The sequence below is a fragment of the Meleagris gallopavo genome, chromosome 15 (genome assembly GCF_905368555.1).
Source record: "Meleagris gallopavo chromosome 15, MGAL_WU_HG_1.1, whole genome shotgun sequence".
Taxonomy (NCBI): domain Eukaryota; kingdom Metazoa; phylum Chordata; class Aves; order Galliformes; family Phasianidae; genus Meleagris; species Meleagris gallopavo.
In genome coordinates, this window is record NC_139418.1 from 3,276,176 (window position 1) to 3,293,986 (window position 17,811).

Consider the following 17,811-nt stretch of genomic DNA (forward strand, 5'->3'; position numbering starts at 1 on the left):
TTTGAGTATGCCAAAATACATGCACTGCTTGTGCAGAAGACACCGAAATCCCACCCAAAAGAAGAAAAAATGACACAGGAACTTATTTAATAGACCAAAATGAGTTTAAGAAATGCTTCAGAAAGAGCACAGGAGTGGAGAAAATATACAGCTGTGCCTTTCCCAGGCTCCAGCTGTTTCCGATTCTTGACCTGGATGCCACTGTCTCTGCATTTAAGAAAGCCCATTCAGACTCCTCATATACTTGCAGCTTCATCCTACTGTGCAAAATGCTCACTGAAAGCAGCAGCTGATGTGCAGAGCAGTAAGATGTGCAGTGTCATGCAGTGACCCCACAGCTGTCATTTGCTGTCACTCGGTGTCCTCACATTGCATGAACTGATCTGAGCAGCACACAACAATTCTCAGCCTAAACCATCTCTGCACATCACAAGCCAATTCAGCAAGACACATCATAGACAAAGTCTCTCACACTCAGAATGCTGTGTTAGGCATCTAAGAATCTGTAAAATTAAGGAATTAATCATTCGTATGGGAAATGCCAATGCCACAAGTGAGTATATTATATTTATGGAGAACTAGTTTGTCCAATCTGGTACAAAGCAGGAACACCAAGCTTTTCCATCATGGTTTTGGGTCAGAAAGATGTGCTTGGAAGCAGCTCACTGGGGATAACATCCAGCCCCAGGAACACAAAGCCGTGACACCCAACAAACCACACAACCTCTGTCAGGTTGAAGTGCTCCAAAGGCCCTGGGATGGCACCCAGCTGACTCTGCCTGCATGGCCCAGAGCTTCATGCACACAGTGCAGGTAAAGCTGCTCAACAGATCACCACCACAGGGCTTTGCAGGAGGAATTACACTTGAGTTCATTATTGCTTCTGTTCTTTTAGGTACCTGAAGTCCTATTAAAAAAGCAGAGCTCCTGCAGTGAGAGAGAAACCAAAGCTGCACAAAGGTGAAGTCAGGAGCCATCTGAACAAGGCAAAGGACAGTGCTGCACAAAGGAAGTAAGGGCAAGCACAGAGGCAGCAGTGCAGAGGAACTCACCTCCTGCAGCAGGGACAGAGGTGGGAAGGGTAAAAAAAGCCCTGAGAATGCGAGGATCGGGAGTGCAGATAGGGAGAAATGAATGAGAATCACATGGCAGGAAAAACGTAGAAAATGAAAAAGAAAGGTTTAGAAAAGAGCAGGATACTGAAATCAAGAAGCAATTAAAATAATCAGTGCTGAAATACCTGGAGGGCAGCCCAAGGCTTTGGCAGCAGAACAGCAGAATCTGCATTGGGAGCAACTTCCTCACCAGGGCCCTTTCATTATTCCAAATACAGCAGGTTTGTAGCTGGAAGAGCAGAAGGTACTTAAGTGCTTATTAAAAGCCCCCAGGGATGCCTCGGGCAGCTCCCAGTGCACCAATCCTGCAGGGAAACCACCAGACCCCACCTGGCCTGTGCCAGCAAGCCTTGGCCACAGTGATGGGAGCAGCCCACCCCCCACATGCAGCTTGGCCAGCCCATGGCACAACCCCTGTGTCTACATGGATGGGAACATAACACTGGCACTTTCCACAACATCCAAACAATTTATCCTTGGTGATTTTGCCATAAAAAGCTTTGGTGCCTGCAGGATGTGCCTGAGTTCAAGAGCTGAGGGGACTGCACTGCTTCCCAGATGGCAAAGGACAGTGCTGGGAGGGGGCTGGGGTGGCACACATGGGTGCATCAAGTTCAGCAGGTAAGGATCTATAAGCATGAATCTCAACCTTAACATTTTAGGTTAATTGCTGTGCACTGAGTGTGGTGTACAGAGAACAAGTAAAGCTGAGCAACTTGGATTACAGGGAGCAAGTTCTGGCACCAGGCTGGAGATGGGCTGTACACGTGCTGCACTACGTGCTGCAGCCCCAGTCACCATGCATGGAAAACCAACACAGCTGACTGCCATGCCCTGAGCTCTGGTCCCCACCTGTCCCATCTCGCACGGCTCCAGATAATAATAGGCCTCAAGGTTTCCAATACCCAAATCTTTTCTTTAGACAGAGTAATACAATAGCCCAGCCTACATCAGTCACTGCTGTCCAGCGAGCTCCTCACTTCTGGTACATGAGACAGAGTGCTTAGAATAACACCAAGTGAATGGTGAGAAGAACCGAGATACCCATCAGAGCAGTCGCTTTCCTCCCCAGCTGCAATCCAGCCCCACAGCAGCCTTCCAGCCCAGTTGTATATGTTTATATTTGTGTTTTCCTTTTACAGGTTGCTACTAAATAGCTATTTCCTCAATTAAGAATGGAGAAAAACACAGAAATGATGTTGATACCAAAAGTCATACCAGTTTTTTAAAACAGAAATGAAGTCCCCCTTCTTCCTTGAAGTGATTTGCTTGTATCCATATAAAAATGCTAAGCTAGTTGTGTAGCATCTGTTGTTAGATTGTATTTAAGATGATGAACATGTGCAAATGCTTGGGAGGCAAAGGTGGCTGCCCTAGCAAGGGACTAACATCACACACAGCAACCAGACACCTGGGCTCCTGCCTTTAGCTGCACGCTAGTGTTCAGAGATGCAGATCCTCCTCTCGCCACAAACTGCCATTGCCCTTCATTGCTCAGGTCCTTCCCTCCCACACACTCCCCAGGATAACCACAAACAACTCCAACTGGAGCTTCTTCCCTTTCTGTCAGCCACCTCCCCAGGCAGCTGGGCTCCAGCACGTCACCCAGGGAGGGAAAGCACCTTTAGCAAAAGGCAAAAACCTAATTCCTTATCTTCTTGCCTTAGCTTGTCCCCAGAGCTCAGAAAGTAAGGACAGCCCACCCTGCCAAGTGAGGCCTGGGACTGGACTTCAGACTTCTTTTTGAGGGCTTAAACTGAGCCTTCCACTCCGAAAGGCTTACTGGCTTGAGCCCAGGCAAATCTAATCAGCTTATTGCAAAAGATGAAATGAAGAAGCAGAACACACAGGGACAGGACTTGTGAAGCTTTCTAGCTACAGATTTTCTCCCTAGCAATCACTCTACTTGTTGCCATACCTGCTTAAAATTATAACAGAAAAAAAAGAAGGAAAACCTATTACCTATCTGTAAAGGCTGCATTACAAACAGACAAGATCTTTTTCCAACAACACCAGCAACTTCTGACTTCACAAACTGTATAAATTCAGCAACCTCTCTCTGTCAGAGAACCATGTGGTGCAGCACACACAGCTTCCCAGGAGCACCCAACAGCAGGGAGGAGCTGAGCTGGGCCAGGAACACCAACAGGGCTTCACTCTGAGCATCTCTGGTGCTGGAGCTAACAACCCATCCAGCTCGTGGCTGTTAGTGATCTGCAATTTGCCTGTCAGTTGCCAAAACAGACTTCCTCCAAATACAGCCTGCCACATGTGCTGCTTTACGTTCTCCTCCGTGCTTTCCTGCCAGTGCTTCTGCACCATCCCCGAAGAATGGATCCCAGGGAGGTGGAAACAGCCCCAGCTCCCATCGCCTGGTGGGACACTGCACTGCTGCAGCCTGAGCAGCTTCCACTCCTTGAAGTAGGTTATTGTCACCAAGGGGAGCCGAGAGCCTGTAAGTTAGTGAATTAACCTGCGTGTGAATTGTCTCTGCCTGCCTGCAACACCAAGTGTACAAGTGCAGGTGAAATGAAAGTGGGTGGAGAATCACCAGCCCCAAACTTCTCAGCCTGAATCCAGCACCATCAGAGCTGGCATTTTACTGGGCAATCGCTCCGTGCCGTCAAGCTGCCCTCCTACACTGAGCGGATTCTGCAAAAGGCAGTCTCACATTTTTCATCTGCTTGCTGAAGTTTAGAAGCCGAGGCTTAGGGAAAACAAGATGTGTGCCAGCACGAGATGCTGGAATGGAGTATCCTACATATGCTCCAACAGGGAAACAAGGAGATTTTGGGGGCAGGATTGAACAAGTCTCCGTTTCTGTTTTATGGTGATGTTAAGGTGACTAATTAGAGCACTGCAGAAATTAAGCTGCCCAGTTTATTTCTAGTGCTCCCCATCAGCACCAAGGGACAGCAGGTTTAGCACTCAAGGCTGCTCACAGAGATCCCCCTTCTGTAAACTGATGTCAACAGCAAACTGCCTTACACTGAATGTCAACAGAAAACAGCAACACCAGTGATGTTCCTCACGTCTGCCAGCATTTTCATTCTGTACCTATCTTCCCTCCCATTTCAGTCCAATGAACAGCTCTGTAACTAAGATGGAAGCAGAGAGCCAGGGAAAACTCATCTCTGATTTTGAGACAGCTTATTTACAGGAATCAAAAAACTCCTCCAGAGTTGTTCCACTAAATTCTCTTTAATTCTGCAAGTATCTCACTTATACTAATGCTTTAGGTTGTCTGCTTCAAAGCTCTGTGAGCCTACAGAGACTCCAAGCATGCGCATCTCCTGCATGCTCCACGAGTCCGTGTCCCAGAAACGCATATGCATGAAAGTAAAAAGCAAACAGCAAGGGAAAAACATTTTGCTCCCTTTTCTGGAATGCCTACAGTGAAAACAGAGGAGGGAAGGAGACAATTTTGGCAGTTTTTCCACATTTACGTCGACCGTGAAATGCAAATCAGTTGGAGACTTTCTTAGTAACACCATAAATATTCAGTTATAATAACAAATGTGTTATTCTCTGGGCACCAAACCCAGAACCCACCACCCCATTAACATGGATGTGAAGTTTACACCCTAGTGCCCCATTCTGCACAGACCAGCACCTGCACTGCTCCTCATACCATCGCACACAGCAGCAAATGGGTTAAAATCCCAAACAAGACTGCAAGGCTGGATTCAGAGAATCAGGGGATAGGGAAAGAGGAGAACAGAAATACATGTGTTAGTTCTCCCTGTCACTTAGCTTGAGGTAACTTCACTTTGACTTAGGGTGCACTGCTCTGAATCGGACCAAAGAGACATTTCAAAATGCAGGGAGATTTCAAAGTACTGTAATTATTAGAGCACTTACAGCTGAGCTCTGTTGACTCTGCAGAATGTTTCATGGTAAATAACAGCTCTCAGGAAGGTGATGCTGATCTCCACTCACACATGCCCAGCCCTGCAGCTTCCCAATTTCCTCTCTCTATTCCCACACCAGCCAAAGGACACGCTCATATATTCCCACTTCTTGATGGCCACAAATACTCCTGCCCTACCTCTGCTGTCCACAGCTGTTCCTGCTCTCACCATGTCACTGGAGGAAACACCCCTCAGTGCAGGAGGGGCATCTTTCCAGCCACCAGTACAGAAGTCTCACCTGTCCTTTGGGAGATCCCCCGTATTTCTCCTGACCTGGTACAGAACATCACATGCCCTTACCTCATTTGCCTGGTGGAGATGGAGACAGCTAATCTGTGACACTGCTAAGTTATTTAACTTACCAGTAATACAGGAGTGAGCTGTCCTGACCTCTTTCAACGACAAAAAAAAACCCACTTCATCCTCTTCTGTCCACATATGCAGAAGAAGATTCCTTAAACCCAATGGGTGCAGGTGAAATCAGTCCTTCCAAACTGCTGGGAAGAATCCTACTCCTCGCCTTGGCATAGGAAACAAACTTTCCCTGCCCACTCTGCGAAGAGACCAGGAGTGCTGCTCAACAGAAGCAGCTCATCTAGGTAAAGCTGTGCTGTGCAGCTGTTTATGACAGCCCTTGCCCACTGCCAAGAGCCATGGGGCACCCTGAGCTGCTGGCCCCCCAAGCTGAACATCCCAGCTGCCGACAGCCCATGTGCTCCTCAGCTGCTTGGGGTGCCTTGCAGTTTGCCTCTGCACTGACAGCCCCACAGAACAAGGCAGTACCTTAGCTTCGACCTCCCAGCTCCCAAAATCTCATCCTGTTGGGGAGCTAACTCAGAATTTAACAAAATACAGCAAAATTAAACCACAGGCAAATGACAAGCAATTGAGACAGCAAAGCTGTGCGGATGTAGCAATGACTGCACACAAAAGCACAGCATGCTGCTGCAGCTGAGCACCACAGTTTGGCACCAGAACATCCTCACCCAGCCCAGGCTGAGCTGCTCCTCTTGCAGCAGCATCCCCCAGTCAGCCATCCTCACAGATTTAATCTATAGGGAGACAAAGCTCTTTGATCAGATAGATATACATTCCAGCTAATAGGAGAGAAACACAGCCGTTAGGTACATGGGCACAGCTTGGCTGCTCTGCAGAGAAGCAACCCTTCCCAGAGACATGGGAAGGTGATGGAGGGCTCGCAGGTCCCTTCTTGTTCTTTCAGGAATTCAGCAGAGTTTGAAATGTTCTTGCTGGTGGAAAATACTGCCAGGTATGCAAATGCATTCAATATTCAAGCACCTTAACAATAAATGCAGGGCTCGATGACAAACTGTGCTGAGCATTTTATGGCACTGGTCTGCAAGTGGAAGCGTGTTCTGCAGCAATGAGGGATGCTGATATCAAAGCCAGGACGCTGAGCTACACCTGTGCCTCTTGGCTCTGCCAGGGCGATGGGTTTGGCTGCAACCCCGGCACTGCTGGAGCCTGAGCAGTGGGGTGGAGGGTGCAGCTGAGGGTTGGAGAGGTTGGAGTGATCAGAGCCTGAGCTGGAAGCGGCATATAGGGTGGAGCAGAGCAGGAGCTGTGGACTTCATACCCCTGCAGCACCCAGTCATCAACTGTCCAGTTTGAAGCAGGACAGATATTGTTTAAGAGCCTTGATCTAGCAGGTAATCCCTCAACAAGAATAATTTCCATGTAATAACTCTCAAGGGACTCTGTCTGGGTAAAAACAATGCAGAGATGTGACAAAATTGTTTCCAAGTTTGAGCATTTCCAGACAAAGCTGCTGCTATTTCAGATAGCAGGTTGCTTCTCTCCTCCATGGTGCTCCCCAGCCAGCAGACTGGGAGAGAATCATAGAATCACCACGGTTGGAAAGACCTCTAAGATCATCCTGTCCAACCATCCACCTACCACCAGTATTTCCCACTAAACCATGTCCCTCACTGCAATGTCTGAACGTTTCTTGAACACCTCTGTCAGCTTCTCAACCATGTTCCATACATTACTTCCATCAGCAGTCAGACCAGAGAGAGGAGACAGAGTAGCATTAGCTAAAAGAAAAAATGCAAATGAAGCCATTTAAAGTGCTACAGCTGTTGGCATCGCCCAGAAAACAACTGATCAGACATTGCTTGTTTTCTTGATGGTCTATGGTGAGCCACGTGCAGCCTGGAGCTCTATCACAGACGTGAGTGTAGGGCAGCAGCTCAGCTGCAGTTCCTCCCTCCTGCCAGCTACCAGACTCCAAATGGCTCAGCATCCCACTGGGACAGCTCCTTTTTGAAGCCTCCAAGCCATAGAAAGGAAAAGGCACCTGAAGAAGCAGCCTCAGGCTGGCTTTACATCCCAGCATGTAACATGCTTGCTGACCCCATGTGGAGGAAGGGGCTCAGGACTGCACGCCTCACTTCTGCCCATCCTCTAGCACAGACCAGCGTGCACCCAGATGGGATTTCCCCTCTGTTCTGATGCAGCCATTTGTCTAGCTGCCTGCACTCTGGTTAGCTTTGCATGTGCAGCACTGCAAATCATACCCTCTGTCAGCTCATGTGTAAGAATACCAGACAAGAACAAGCCCTGTCACAGAGGCTCAGGCCCACACAGAGAGGTGTCCCAGTCCCTGGGGCACTGGTACACGCAGCCTGGGGTCACATCTGACTATGGCTGCTTGCCAATTTGCCACCTGAAGAACAAGCTATGGGAGAAGAGAGTTTTCCTGGAGCAAGAGAAAAGCAAACACCGGTGTGTGTAGAGTGACGGGTGTGGAATATGTCAAGAAAGCACTGTTTGGATTGAGGAATTGGATTGAGCCTTTCTGCGTTATTGTTCCTTTATGTTCCCTGTGCAGTGATTTTTAGTAAGAAAGATATAAGCACCCAGGGCTTTCCTCAGTGCAATGGAGGAAGCATGTGAGCATTTGGGCTGCTCACAGCCTCTGCACCATTACAACCCAGTCACACACCAGTAAAGTGCTCTGTGAGTTCCGAAACCTTGGTCAATAAAATGTTTACACTCAAAAAATATTTCACTTCATTTTGGAAAAAAATAAAATTGTAAACCTTCAGGGTTTGAAAAAAAGCTTAAATAAGTACGAAGAGGAATATTTTAAAATGCAGTGACATTAGCTGCTGTGAAGCTGGGGCTTGGCCAAAACCTGTGCTAAATTAAACATTATGTTCAAAGCTTTTCACGTCACAGTTTCAAATATTTTATCTGAGAATAATCCAAGTGCATGGCACTGCTCACTGCAGCCACCAGACAGGCACCCCACAACTCACACTGGAACTGCTGATGAGGACAGAGGATGGACGATCACCAAGCCTGGATGTTACAGCTTTGAAAACATTTCACCCCTGTGGATTACTGTAGAACAAAAACTTCAAAGCACTGCAGCCTCTGAACACACAAAGCCAAAGGCTCTGTTCAGCTGTGGTGGGACTTCATGGCCGTGTGTGCACAGGCTGCAGAGCAAGAGCCACAAGGAGCTGTGCCAGGAGCAGGGAATACACACACACCTTGGATGCTAATGCGTTGTAATATGCAGTGTGCTACAGGATAGACTTTCCCCCATCCATTTTACTTTCTGGGTCTGACTACAGCAGTTCATGCAGGCGCTGTACGTGCGTGGGAAGCAATCAGGGACATGCACGGCTTATTTTAATTTAATCAGTGCTATTTGCTCTTAAGACCAGCTATTTGAGATCACTTTCCCTCACTGGCAGGAGCTGAATTTACAGGGAAGCAAGCAGGAAACAAAGCAAGAGCAAGGGAAGGCAAATAGAGCAAGCTACCACATGGGAGCAAAATACACTTGGGCTGAATGATGGGGGAGCAGGGACAAGAAGTAGCCGTAGGTCTGCAAGTCTCTGCCTATGGCTCTGGCTCCCAATCTCCAAGAAAAACTCTCAGTCACACTTGATCTGACATGACACAGATGTGGAAACGTGGGCTGCAAGCAGTTCCCATGCTTCCATGTCACCTAACAGGCATCCCAGGGATACTGGGTGACAGCAGTGCCAAGGACCTCCTTGCACTCTTTGCACCTGGGAGATACCACAACGTTTCACACAGCCAAAGCAGCATATACTGATGAGCACATATTGGTCAGCAGGATTTTTCCATATCATTTCTGAATGATGACATCAACCAGCTTTGTTACACAGTGCTACTGTAGATGTCCATCACAAAGGCAGTTCCCTGGAAAAAGCTGTTCCTGTCAAACCTCCCATTTTCTGCCAACCCTGAACAGATCACCGAGGGATAAAGGAAAGTCTGTTGCTCCTCCCAGATGAATTTCAAAGGCTCATTGAGAATAAAGCTGCACCAAAACAGCTTAAAAAATTTTACTTTGTAAAGATAGTAGGCAAAGTGGATGCCAGGGCAGCTCCCTTGCCCAAATCCATCACCTCTGCTCTACAGGTGTAGCACTGAACAAAACAAACCCCCTGCAACACCTCTGAGCACCTCTGAGCAAAAGAACAGGTTGTTCTAAAGCAGGCACCAATGCACTGTTCTGAGACAGTGTTAGCACTGCCTTATTAAGACTGACCCATCAAGTATCACATAGTGGTTTTCTGGTAAGTCATGCACTTGAAAATACGGCTGGTGAGACACAAGAATCCGATGCCTTTGGACAATGAGCCATTTCAAAGCAAAATTTACTTCAAAACTAATTACTGATGTTTTAAGCCAAGTGAATTCATACTGTTAGCTCTTGCAAAATTAAACAGCTATGTCAGGGTCCTATTGATAGTTTGGGCTTGGGTGACACTGGATCAAAATACAGTTACTTGCATTCAGTAAACTGCAATTCCCAGCCTGAAGTTGTACCTTCTGCTGGTGTAGCCAGAGTAAGAGCTGGGGCTTGCAGCTTCAAGGCCAACAAGACACAGGTAATGGAAATATTTGAGTTATATTTCACTTTCACTGGAGGTGGGAGAGAGAAAAGATAGAGCAAACACAGTTGATTGTCTTACTCCTCGACCTTTCTCTTCTACTGGAATTGAATTTCCCACAAAACGCAGCGTAAACATCCCTACTGCACGCAGGGAGTACAGAACGCAGCCAAAACAAGAAATCCACCCTGGTGAACAAATCTGCTGATCTGAACGTTTCCATGACAAATATGGAAATGGCTGATTCTAGCCACAGATTTGGTCCTGATTGGCTGCAGACTGTAAAAACACATGAGAAATCTGTATTTCAGCAGTGAGTTGAAAACAGAGATGTATTTGTGCTGTGCGTTATCTGCTGTGCTGGCCCTCTGCCTTTTTAGCGTTGTTTTCATTTTTTCCCCCCTAACTCATTTACCATTTTATTGCTTATGTTTGCTGGAGGATATACAAGCAACTTGAAATTCTCAAGTCTGCCTTCGTCTTGCATCCAGTGCTAACTGCTCACGTGCTAAGAGAGAGCCGGGTGCTCCTCTTGGCTTCACTGGTGCTTGATGCACTGAGCTCCCAGTGGTTCTTACCATCCCCGTGGCCTCCAGACCCTTTTTTCTGTGTGCTGGGAAGGTGACAGCAGTTAGCCCAGCAGTGAGGACATGCTGTTGGCTCAGGCCAGTTTGTCCCCACTGGCTCCCTAGGATGGCTGAGAAGCTTTGCTGATGTAAGGGCAGGAATGGTGAGGTGCCACCTTTTCTTTGGCAAGCCCATCAAGCTGAAGGAAGCAGGCAAGAGGAAACCCAACAGGGAATGAAATTAAAATGCCATCAATTCAGGAAATCGGAGGAAATAATTTGTAATGAAATGTACAAACAACCTATGGAACTACCCTACATCACCACAGAAGCCAATGGCTCACTCACTGACTAACTAGAGTCATGCCAGAGACCAGGGAAAGCTTTGCTGCTAGGAACACAAATCTAGGAAACAGGAACTGTTATCCCAAAGCAGAGGCTGCATGGCTCACAACCTGCCTAGACAAAACACCAGGTTACACTGCACTAGGCACTCACACTTAAGCCAAAAGTGTGATCTCTCCTACAAACAGCATTGCTCACTCCCAGGGAAAAGGTCCTACACCTGACAGACCACTGCTCTGCACTTTAAGGCAGCTTCTGGCTTCATATGAGGTGCAGAAATACAAGCCACATCTTCTGCACCAGGCCATGAAGGGCTCAGCACCGGGCTCTTCAGCCCTCTCTGTCACCATCTACCTCCTTACTTATGGATAGGAAAATCCTGGCATTAGGCACTGCCTGCTTATTTTACCTATTCTCAAAACAAGATACTTGTACAGATTTTGCTTATAGTTTATTACACCAAAGCAGCTGTGTATAAGCTGCTTGGCAAGACAAGGCTGTACAAATTGTCTTCCAATTTTGTCTTGGAAAAATTGTCTTGGAAAAATTGTCTTGGAAGAGCACGCAGTTAGCAAGATTACAGCGTATTCACAGAGCTGTGGATCTAGACCCATTACTATTTATTCAAGCTCCTGTTCTGGCAGGACTTAGCTTTGACTTAGCTTTTATATTGATCCTGAAATACTCAAATAAACACACAGAAATACAAAAAACCAAACAGGAGATAATAAAGAATCTAATAATGAAACAGATCACAAGCACTTCACTCAATAGAAGACAATGCTACCAAATGGAACAGCTAACCTGGGTGCCACAGGCAGTGTGCCTCACAGCCACGAAGGCAGAACTTTTGGCAGAGCCAAACGTGCACCTTGTCCTCTGCTCAGTGCTGTGAGAGCTCTGCCAGACTGCAAAGATGAGGTGGGATCCTTGGAGTACTGCTCGAGGAACATTTGCCACGGGCTGAAGTCAGCCAAACCAACAGCAGTGGTACACACTGCTCCTTCCTGCCATGTTAACAGTTGCCTAAAGGTATGACATCCCTCGCTGGCGTTGGAAATATCCAAGAAAATCAAAGGTATTTCTTCCAACTTACTCTCTCCAACTGAGTACCCTACTAATTGACAGCAACACTTGGATAACACATCAGAGCCAAGAGAAGATAACTCTGGGAGCACAAGATTTAATAAATATAGCTGAACAACCAAAGCCAGCAGCAGGCATCAGCAAGATTGAATCCCACTTTAGATGGTAAAACGTGTGACCAGACGCTGCATTTTTACTGCTTGTGAATTCCAACAAAGCAATTTCTTCCGTCCTTTAGGGAATGGAGCCAATAGGAAGACAGCAATATAGTGGAGAACAGACATTCAGCCAAAAATGATCTACCCCTAATGCAAATCAGACACAGCCTTCAGACTTCTAGCAGGTGAATGGGACCCTGCCTACTGCCACCACAACCAGTGCCACCTGGCAGTGCCCAGCACCACTCTGCTCCATGTGTGATTCAGGGTCTCAATGGTCAGACAGTTCTGCTCGTACCATAACGAGTATCACACATCCCAGACAGTCATATAAGTACAGCTGTATTATGATTAACACAAAAAGACCAACTGCAAACCATGCATACGCACACATTATCATAAAATTTTACCCTACCAGGTCAACAACTTGTCTTGGATCAGGAACACCAGATTTTACACTTGCTTACAAACTTGCACAATTAAACACTTTCCACAGTCCTTCCCATTTTTCTCTTTACAGCAAGTACTTGAAGTTCTGTACTTCCAAAGATGATATTTTTTTCCTTTGAATTGCTAGAAAATCCACACCAACTTTCAATTCAAAAGCATGCGTATGAGTGAGCAACAGATCAAGTGGAAATAGAGACTGATCCTAGAAATACTGATATACTGCTAAATGCAGAGGTTCTGGAAGAGAATATTCCCAAGTAGCAGACAGTCTTGCCAAAGTTTCAATGTTTTCTTTCTGGTGCTCTCTAAACAATACTCATTCTGTATTGTACCAATGTGCCCCCAGCAGTGCTTTCAACTTTCTGCTCAGCAGCACCACGGAATTTTTGAATTAAGCCTGCAAGAAACTGAGCAGAGCCTAGGCAAATACTGTACAAAACAGTCCTCCTGAAAAATCAGCATTTTGCAGCCAGTATTAATGGATTTAAGGGATCTTAGGGATTAAAATTGCTGCTCGCTTTCTCTATTATTTTTTTCCATGAGCTTCCCCTTCTTTCTTTCCTTATAAAAATGTCCTAATATTTTTCCTCTTGATAATCTTCATAAAACACACATCATTAGCACTGCACACTTGGTGTTGGATTACTGAAACACAACATTGCCTCTAACAATACTTTCTGAGAAAGACACCACAAGGAATTGGGAAGAATTTGCTGTGCATCTACGTTTTATTCCCTCCTCGGTGGATTTACAGAGCATGGGATTTGGGAATAAACAGGTCCCTTCTGCAAGAGCTCTGCATATGGAGCCACTGAGTTTCTCCTCCTCATCCATGCCTGTACGAAGGATTACAAGATTTCAGATGGTTCTCTCCTCCAAAGCCCCTCCACAGCAATTTCCTCGTGCCCACACGTTTCCTCCACCACCTCACATCCCACTCTCCTCTCCTCTGCAAATTACAACTCACATAAACACTGCTGGCTTACTTGCAAGTGGCACATGTTCATTTTCTCCTCCCTTCCTAATACTAATTTTCATCGCAGCAAACACACAGAAGGGACAGGAAAAGCAAAGCAGATCTTACCTTTTGATGGTCTTCTTTGTTTCGTTTGTAGAGAGGAGAACGTACCCATCACAGCGCCCATTGCAAACGCTACTCCTGAGTTTTCGTGGAGGATTTATTTTGGCTGGGCTGGTTTTGATCCTTCTCACTCCCCTCCCTCCCACCGCCAGTGCACAAAATCTACGTGAAATGCTCACGAGAACAAAACGAAACAGAGGAAGTCAAGAAAAGAAAGAAGAGAAGAAAGGAGGAGGGAAAAGCGAAGCACTGCAGCTCAGCGTACAGCAAGCGTTAAGCTTGGAGGGCTTTTTTTTTTTTTTAGTCAACACACATGCACTGACTCACAGCCGGCTGCACTGTTATTATTCAGAGCAGCTCCCCATCAAAATTTAAATGCTAGGTAGATTCCTTTAGACCAGAGCTGGCAGCAGATGCATCAAAATATTTACTGGAGCACAGCCACACAAACACGCAGGGTAATTCTTCCTCCCCTTCCCTGATGGCTCCAACCAGCAGCCTGGAGGTCTACAGGGGGAGCATCGCTCCCAGTGAATGCTAAGCTGGCGTCCGAGGCACGGTGAGGGGCACGGGGGGGTGCCAGGGCTGTGGGCACAGCACCAATCCCGAATGAATGGGAATCTTCTGAGTGAGAAACGAGAGCTTCTGAGCCGTCAAATCCCCAGCTGCCCGGACTGCGTGCTCCTGCTCATCAGGAGGCTGACAGAAAGGTAGGAAACTGCAATCCCTAACGTTCATCTCGAGCATAAAAGTCAGGGGGAAAATAAAGCGTAACATGGGTAAAAAATATCACTACAACCCTGAGCCCCTGAGTGCTCACTCACACAGCAGAGGCATTTATGAGACTGTTATAGTAACTTATTTTCCTACAAGTATTTATGCATTCTTTCTGGGGACATGAAAGCTGCAAAGTGATGAACAAAACCCTGTGAACATTTGATGGCTCAAAGGATGTTGGATAAGTCTCTCTGCTTTCTTCAGTTCATATTTCAACATATCCATGGCGCACCTTGTTATTTTTCTTGGCAGGTGGAAACGACAAGTGCTGAGGCACAGAAGGAGTTAAAGTCAGGAAGGCAGAATTAATTTGTTGTTTGCTCACAGGGACTTCAATTAAGGCAGCATCTGCGCAAACACTGCTTTTATCTGAAGAACCTCATTTACACACTGGAGACCAAAGCACCACAACAGGTTTCTTCAGCTTTCCTCTAACTTAAGAGAACAATTTCATCAAATCCATCTTCCAGAGCCCCAGAAATCAGAAGCTGCCAAGCACTGCTTTCCCATAGCACAGCCTTGGGTCCCCTGCTCACACCCAGCCAGCAGAGCAGTGCTGGCACACAGAGGTACCTCTGCATCCCCTGTGCATCCCAGCAAACGGTGCTCAGTCAGTTTAACTACTTGCAACAGGCTGTGGTGTTACGCATAATGCATTTTCTTTTTCCATTTTATAACTCAAAATACAGCATTTTTTAAAGCATACTGTGGTAACACAGTGCCAAAGTCCTGAACTCACACATAGCAGCTTGCAGGTGGGTATGAAGCTCCTGGCAGGTGTGGCACTGCCCTGCGTCCCCTCCTCTCTCCAGACTCCAGCAAAGTGCTTTCCCCAGCCTCAGGCTGCACTCATCTCCAGGAGGCTCTGAATAACTCTGAGATTAAACATTTTTTTATCCAAATACCTATAGCACCTACTTGATTAGTATTTAATTTGCACTTACATATTAAAATATGAGATAGCTTGCAGCATGCACATGGAAAACCACCACTTTGTGCTTTTTGCTCACAAGAAAGGCCAGAGGATGACCAGAGGCTCTGGGAGATGCATTCTCACATGGCAGCAGCTCCTCAGCACCTGGTGTCTGGCTCAGTCAGCTCCATGCCAAACAGGAGCAATGAGGGGTTACTGCAGTGCAGGGGGGTCTGTGCCCCTTGTGCTACTTTTGGGCACGGATGTGGCTGATCACATGGGAGATACGTAGGAAAAAGGAATTTGGGAAGACAAAACTGCATTCCCGACGCTGCATTACTGTTAACCTGAAGCAGCACGGTACATGGAGTCAGAGGGCATGTGTGGATATTTGGTTTTCTCTGAGACTTGAAAGGAAAAACGGTTCGTCTTGGCCAGGAGCCAGCACTGACAGATCCCCGTGAAATCATGGGAATCACTCACTGCGTGCATTTCCCTTTGTATGACTAAAATATGCAAAACAGGAATGAGAGGAAAAGCTGCATGTGAGTCTGGGCAAAGAGTACGGAGTCCCAGACCACGAGTTCACCAGCAGATGCTTTCTCTCACAGCCAAAAACCAGGATCTCAGAGGAACAGAAGAGTTGTAAACAATAATGAATTAGTGTATGTGACACTGCAGGCAGGAATTTCATTTCCCTGAAGATGACCATCCAGATTTATCAGGCTAAAAGCTATTACTTGCTTGGGGTGCAAGAGATGCTGATGGTTACCTCTAGACGAGGACCAGAAGCCTGAGTTCTAAACTTTCACACCGTATCTGTAAGTCCCATGGACTCCTGCGAATTATCACTGCTGTCTGCTAGTAAATAAACCTCATTCCATCACTTTGCCATTATAAGACACCCTACAGCAGAGGGTGGTTTTGTTCGGCATGCAGCAACGTGGATCTTGACCAGTTTGAAATATCCTCCCAAAGCACTGTGCCCCAGGGTGCTTGTGAGTTATCAGCCATCTTCTCTTTGTAAAGCAAAGCTACAGCACCCATGTTTAAGACTAGCGAGGAAAAGTCTCAAAACTACCCAGATTTTAAAAGCTATGGCATTAGTGAAATTCATTCTTATGCTTTTTGTGTGTGTGTGTGTGTGTGTGTGTGTGTGTGTGTGTCTCCTGAAGCACAGCACTGAGCATTTGTCTAATAGTAACACAAAATCAAAAAGTGATGGCTTATGGCAAGCCCTTGTCCTTCATCCTGCAGCAATCCACTTGGAGTGCTCCCAAGTAGGTTTTGTTTTAAAAAGGCTCAATTAGCATTACCAACATCCTTCTCACTCCTGGCTATTCTGAGACCCAAGTGGCCATGCCCATCGTTCCTCCCCAAGGCAGACACTGAGGAAGCACAGCACTCCCCTTGCACGCTAGCTGTGCACCATGGGCACTGCCCACAGCCCCTGCCTTCTCTTCCAGCTCTGATTTTTAAAACAAAAGATGTAGAGAACTGGCTAGCTAGGAGAAAAAAAAATAATCCCAAGCCAAGAGGAAAAATGTTCCTTTTCTAAGAGAATGAAATGAGAGTTTCTGTTGCTTAGCAAATTTTTAACCCGTTGCTGTCCTCAGCTGTCTGTGCCAGAACACCGCTGCCACGTACACTGCCTGGCCCCAGGTCCTGGCAGGGGCTCCTTGGGAATAATTCCCTGATAAGACTGCTCAGGTTTCAACTACACTAACCTGTGCATATAAGGTGTGTTTGCTTATGATGAATACGCATCATTAATTCCCTAAAATTGTCCCAGCTTGAAGCAGGAACACAGACAGCTAAGGAAAGTCCTCCCACCGAGCAAAAAAAGCCATCTTACGGTGCTACGGGGATAAATGCAAGCAGCATGGGATGATCTGCTGTGCCACAGGGAAACCAGCCAGGTGACAAAGAGACCAAGCTGAGGCTGGTTTTGCTGCTTATACCTGTAGAAATTGTCTGGGGATCGTTAGAGTCCATCATTCGGCTTTTTTTTTTTTTTTGGTCATTGTAAGAACACACAGTAAGTCTTCCTACTTCAGATTCCCACAAGGAATTCACCACTCATGTGGGTTATTTTTTCCCAGATTTTTTTTTTTTATGTTTCTTCCAAAAGAGCAGAACCTAATTTCACCCCCTCCTTCTCCACTCACGAGCCATTACAATACACCAGGATGTCTTCAAAGAAACCTTTATATTCTGAGTAAGGACAAGGCAGAACAGGACCATTAAAAGATTCATTACTGCACCTCTACGGACCCAAAGCAAATTCTCATGCTAGTTAGTTTTGCCAGATCTCGAAAGGCAGAGGTCCTCCCTTTCATTTTGCAGGAAATATATTTTTCATTATATGAAAGCCAGTGAATAATAAAACTGGGAAATCAGATGGAATAGATGAGACTTGAAGCTTTGGGATCATCTAGATTGTCATGCAAATACAGCACTGACAGCATTAATTGAAACGTTAGGAAGCCACTTGCTTTCCAGTCTATA

The 17,811-nt window shown here is 46.4% G+C and overlaps 1 protein-coding gene across 6 annotated transcripts in view; it reads right to left on the reverse strand.

Annotated features, from left to right (window-relative positions):
* Positions 1-17,811, reverse strand: part of LOC100551480 (A-type potassium channel modulatory protein KCNIP1) — a 371,266-nt gene that overhangs the window by 171,078 nt on the left and 182,377 nt on the right. The window contains exon 1 of one of the 6 annotated variants that reach the window (XM_085236510.1): positions 13,617-13,771. The exons of the other annotated variants lie outside the window; for them this stretch is intronic. Within the exon in view, the coding sequence (XP_085092636.1) occupies positions 13,617-13,677 (61 nt within the window). The 5' untranslated portion in view covers positions 13,678-13,771. Of the gene's footprint in view, positions 1-13,616; positions 13,772-17,811 lie in introns of those variants that run through there. 6 annotated transcript variants of the gene reach the window in all.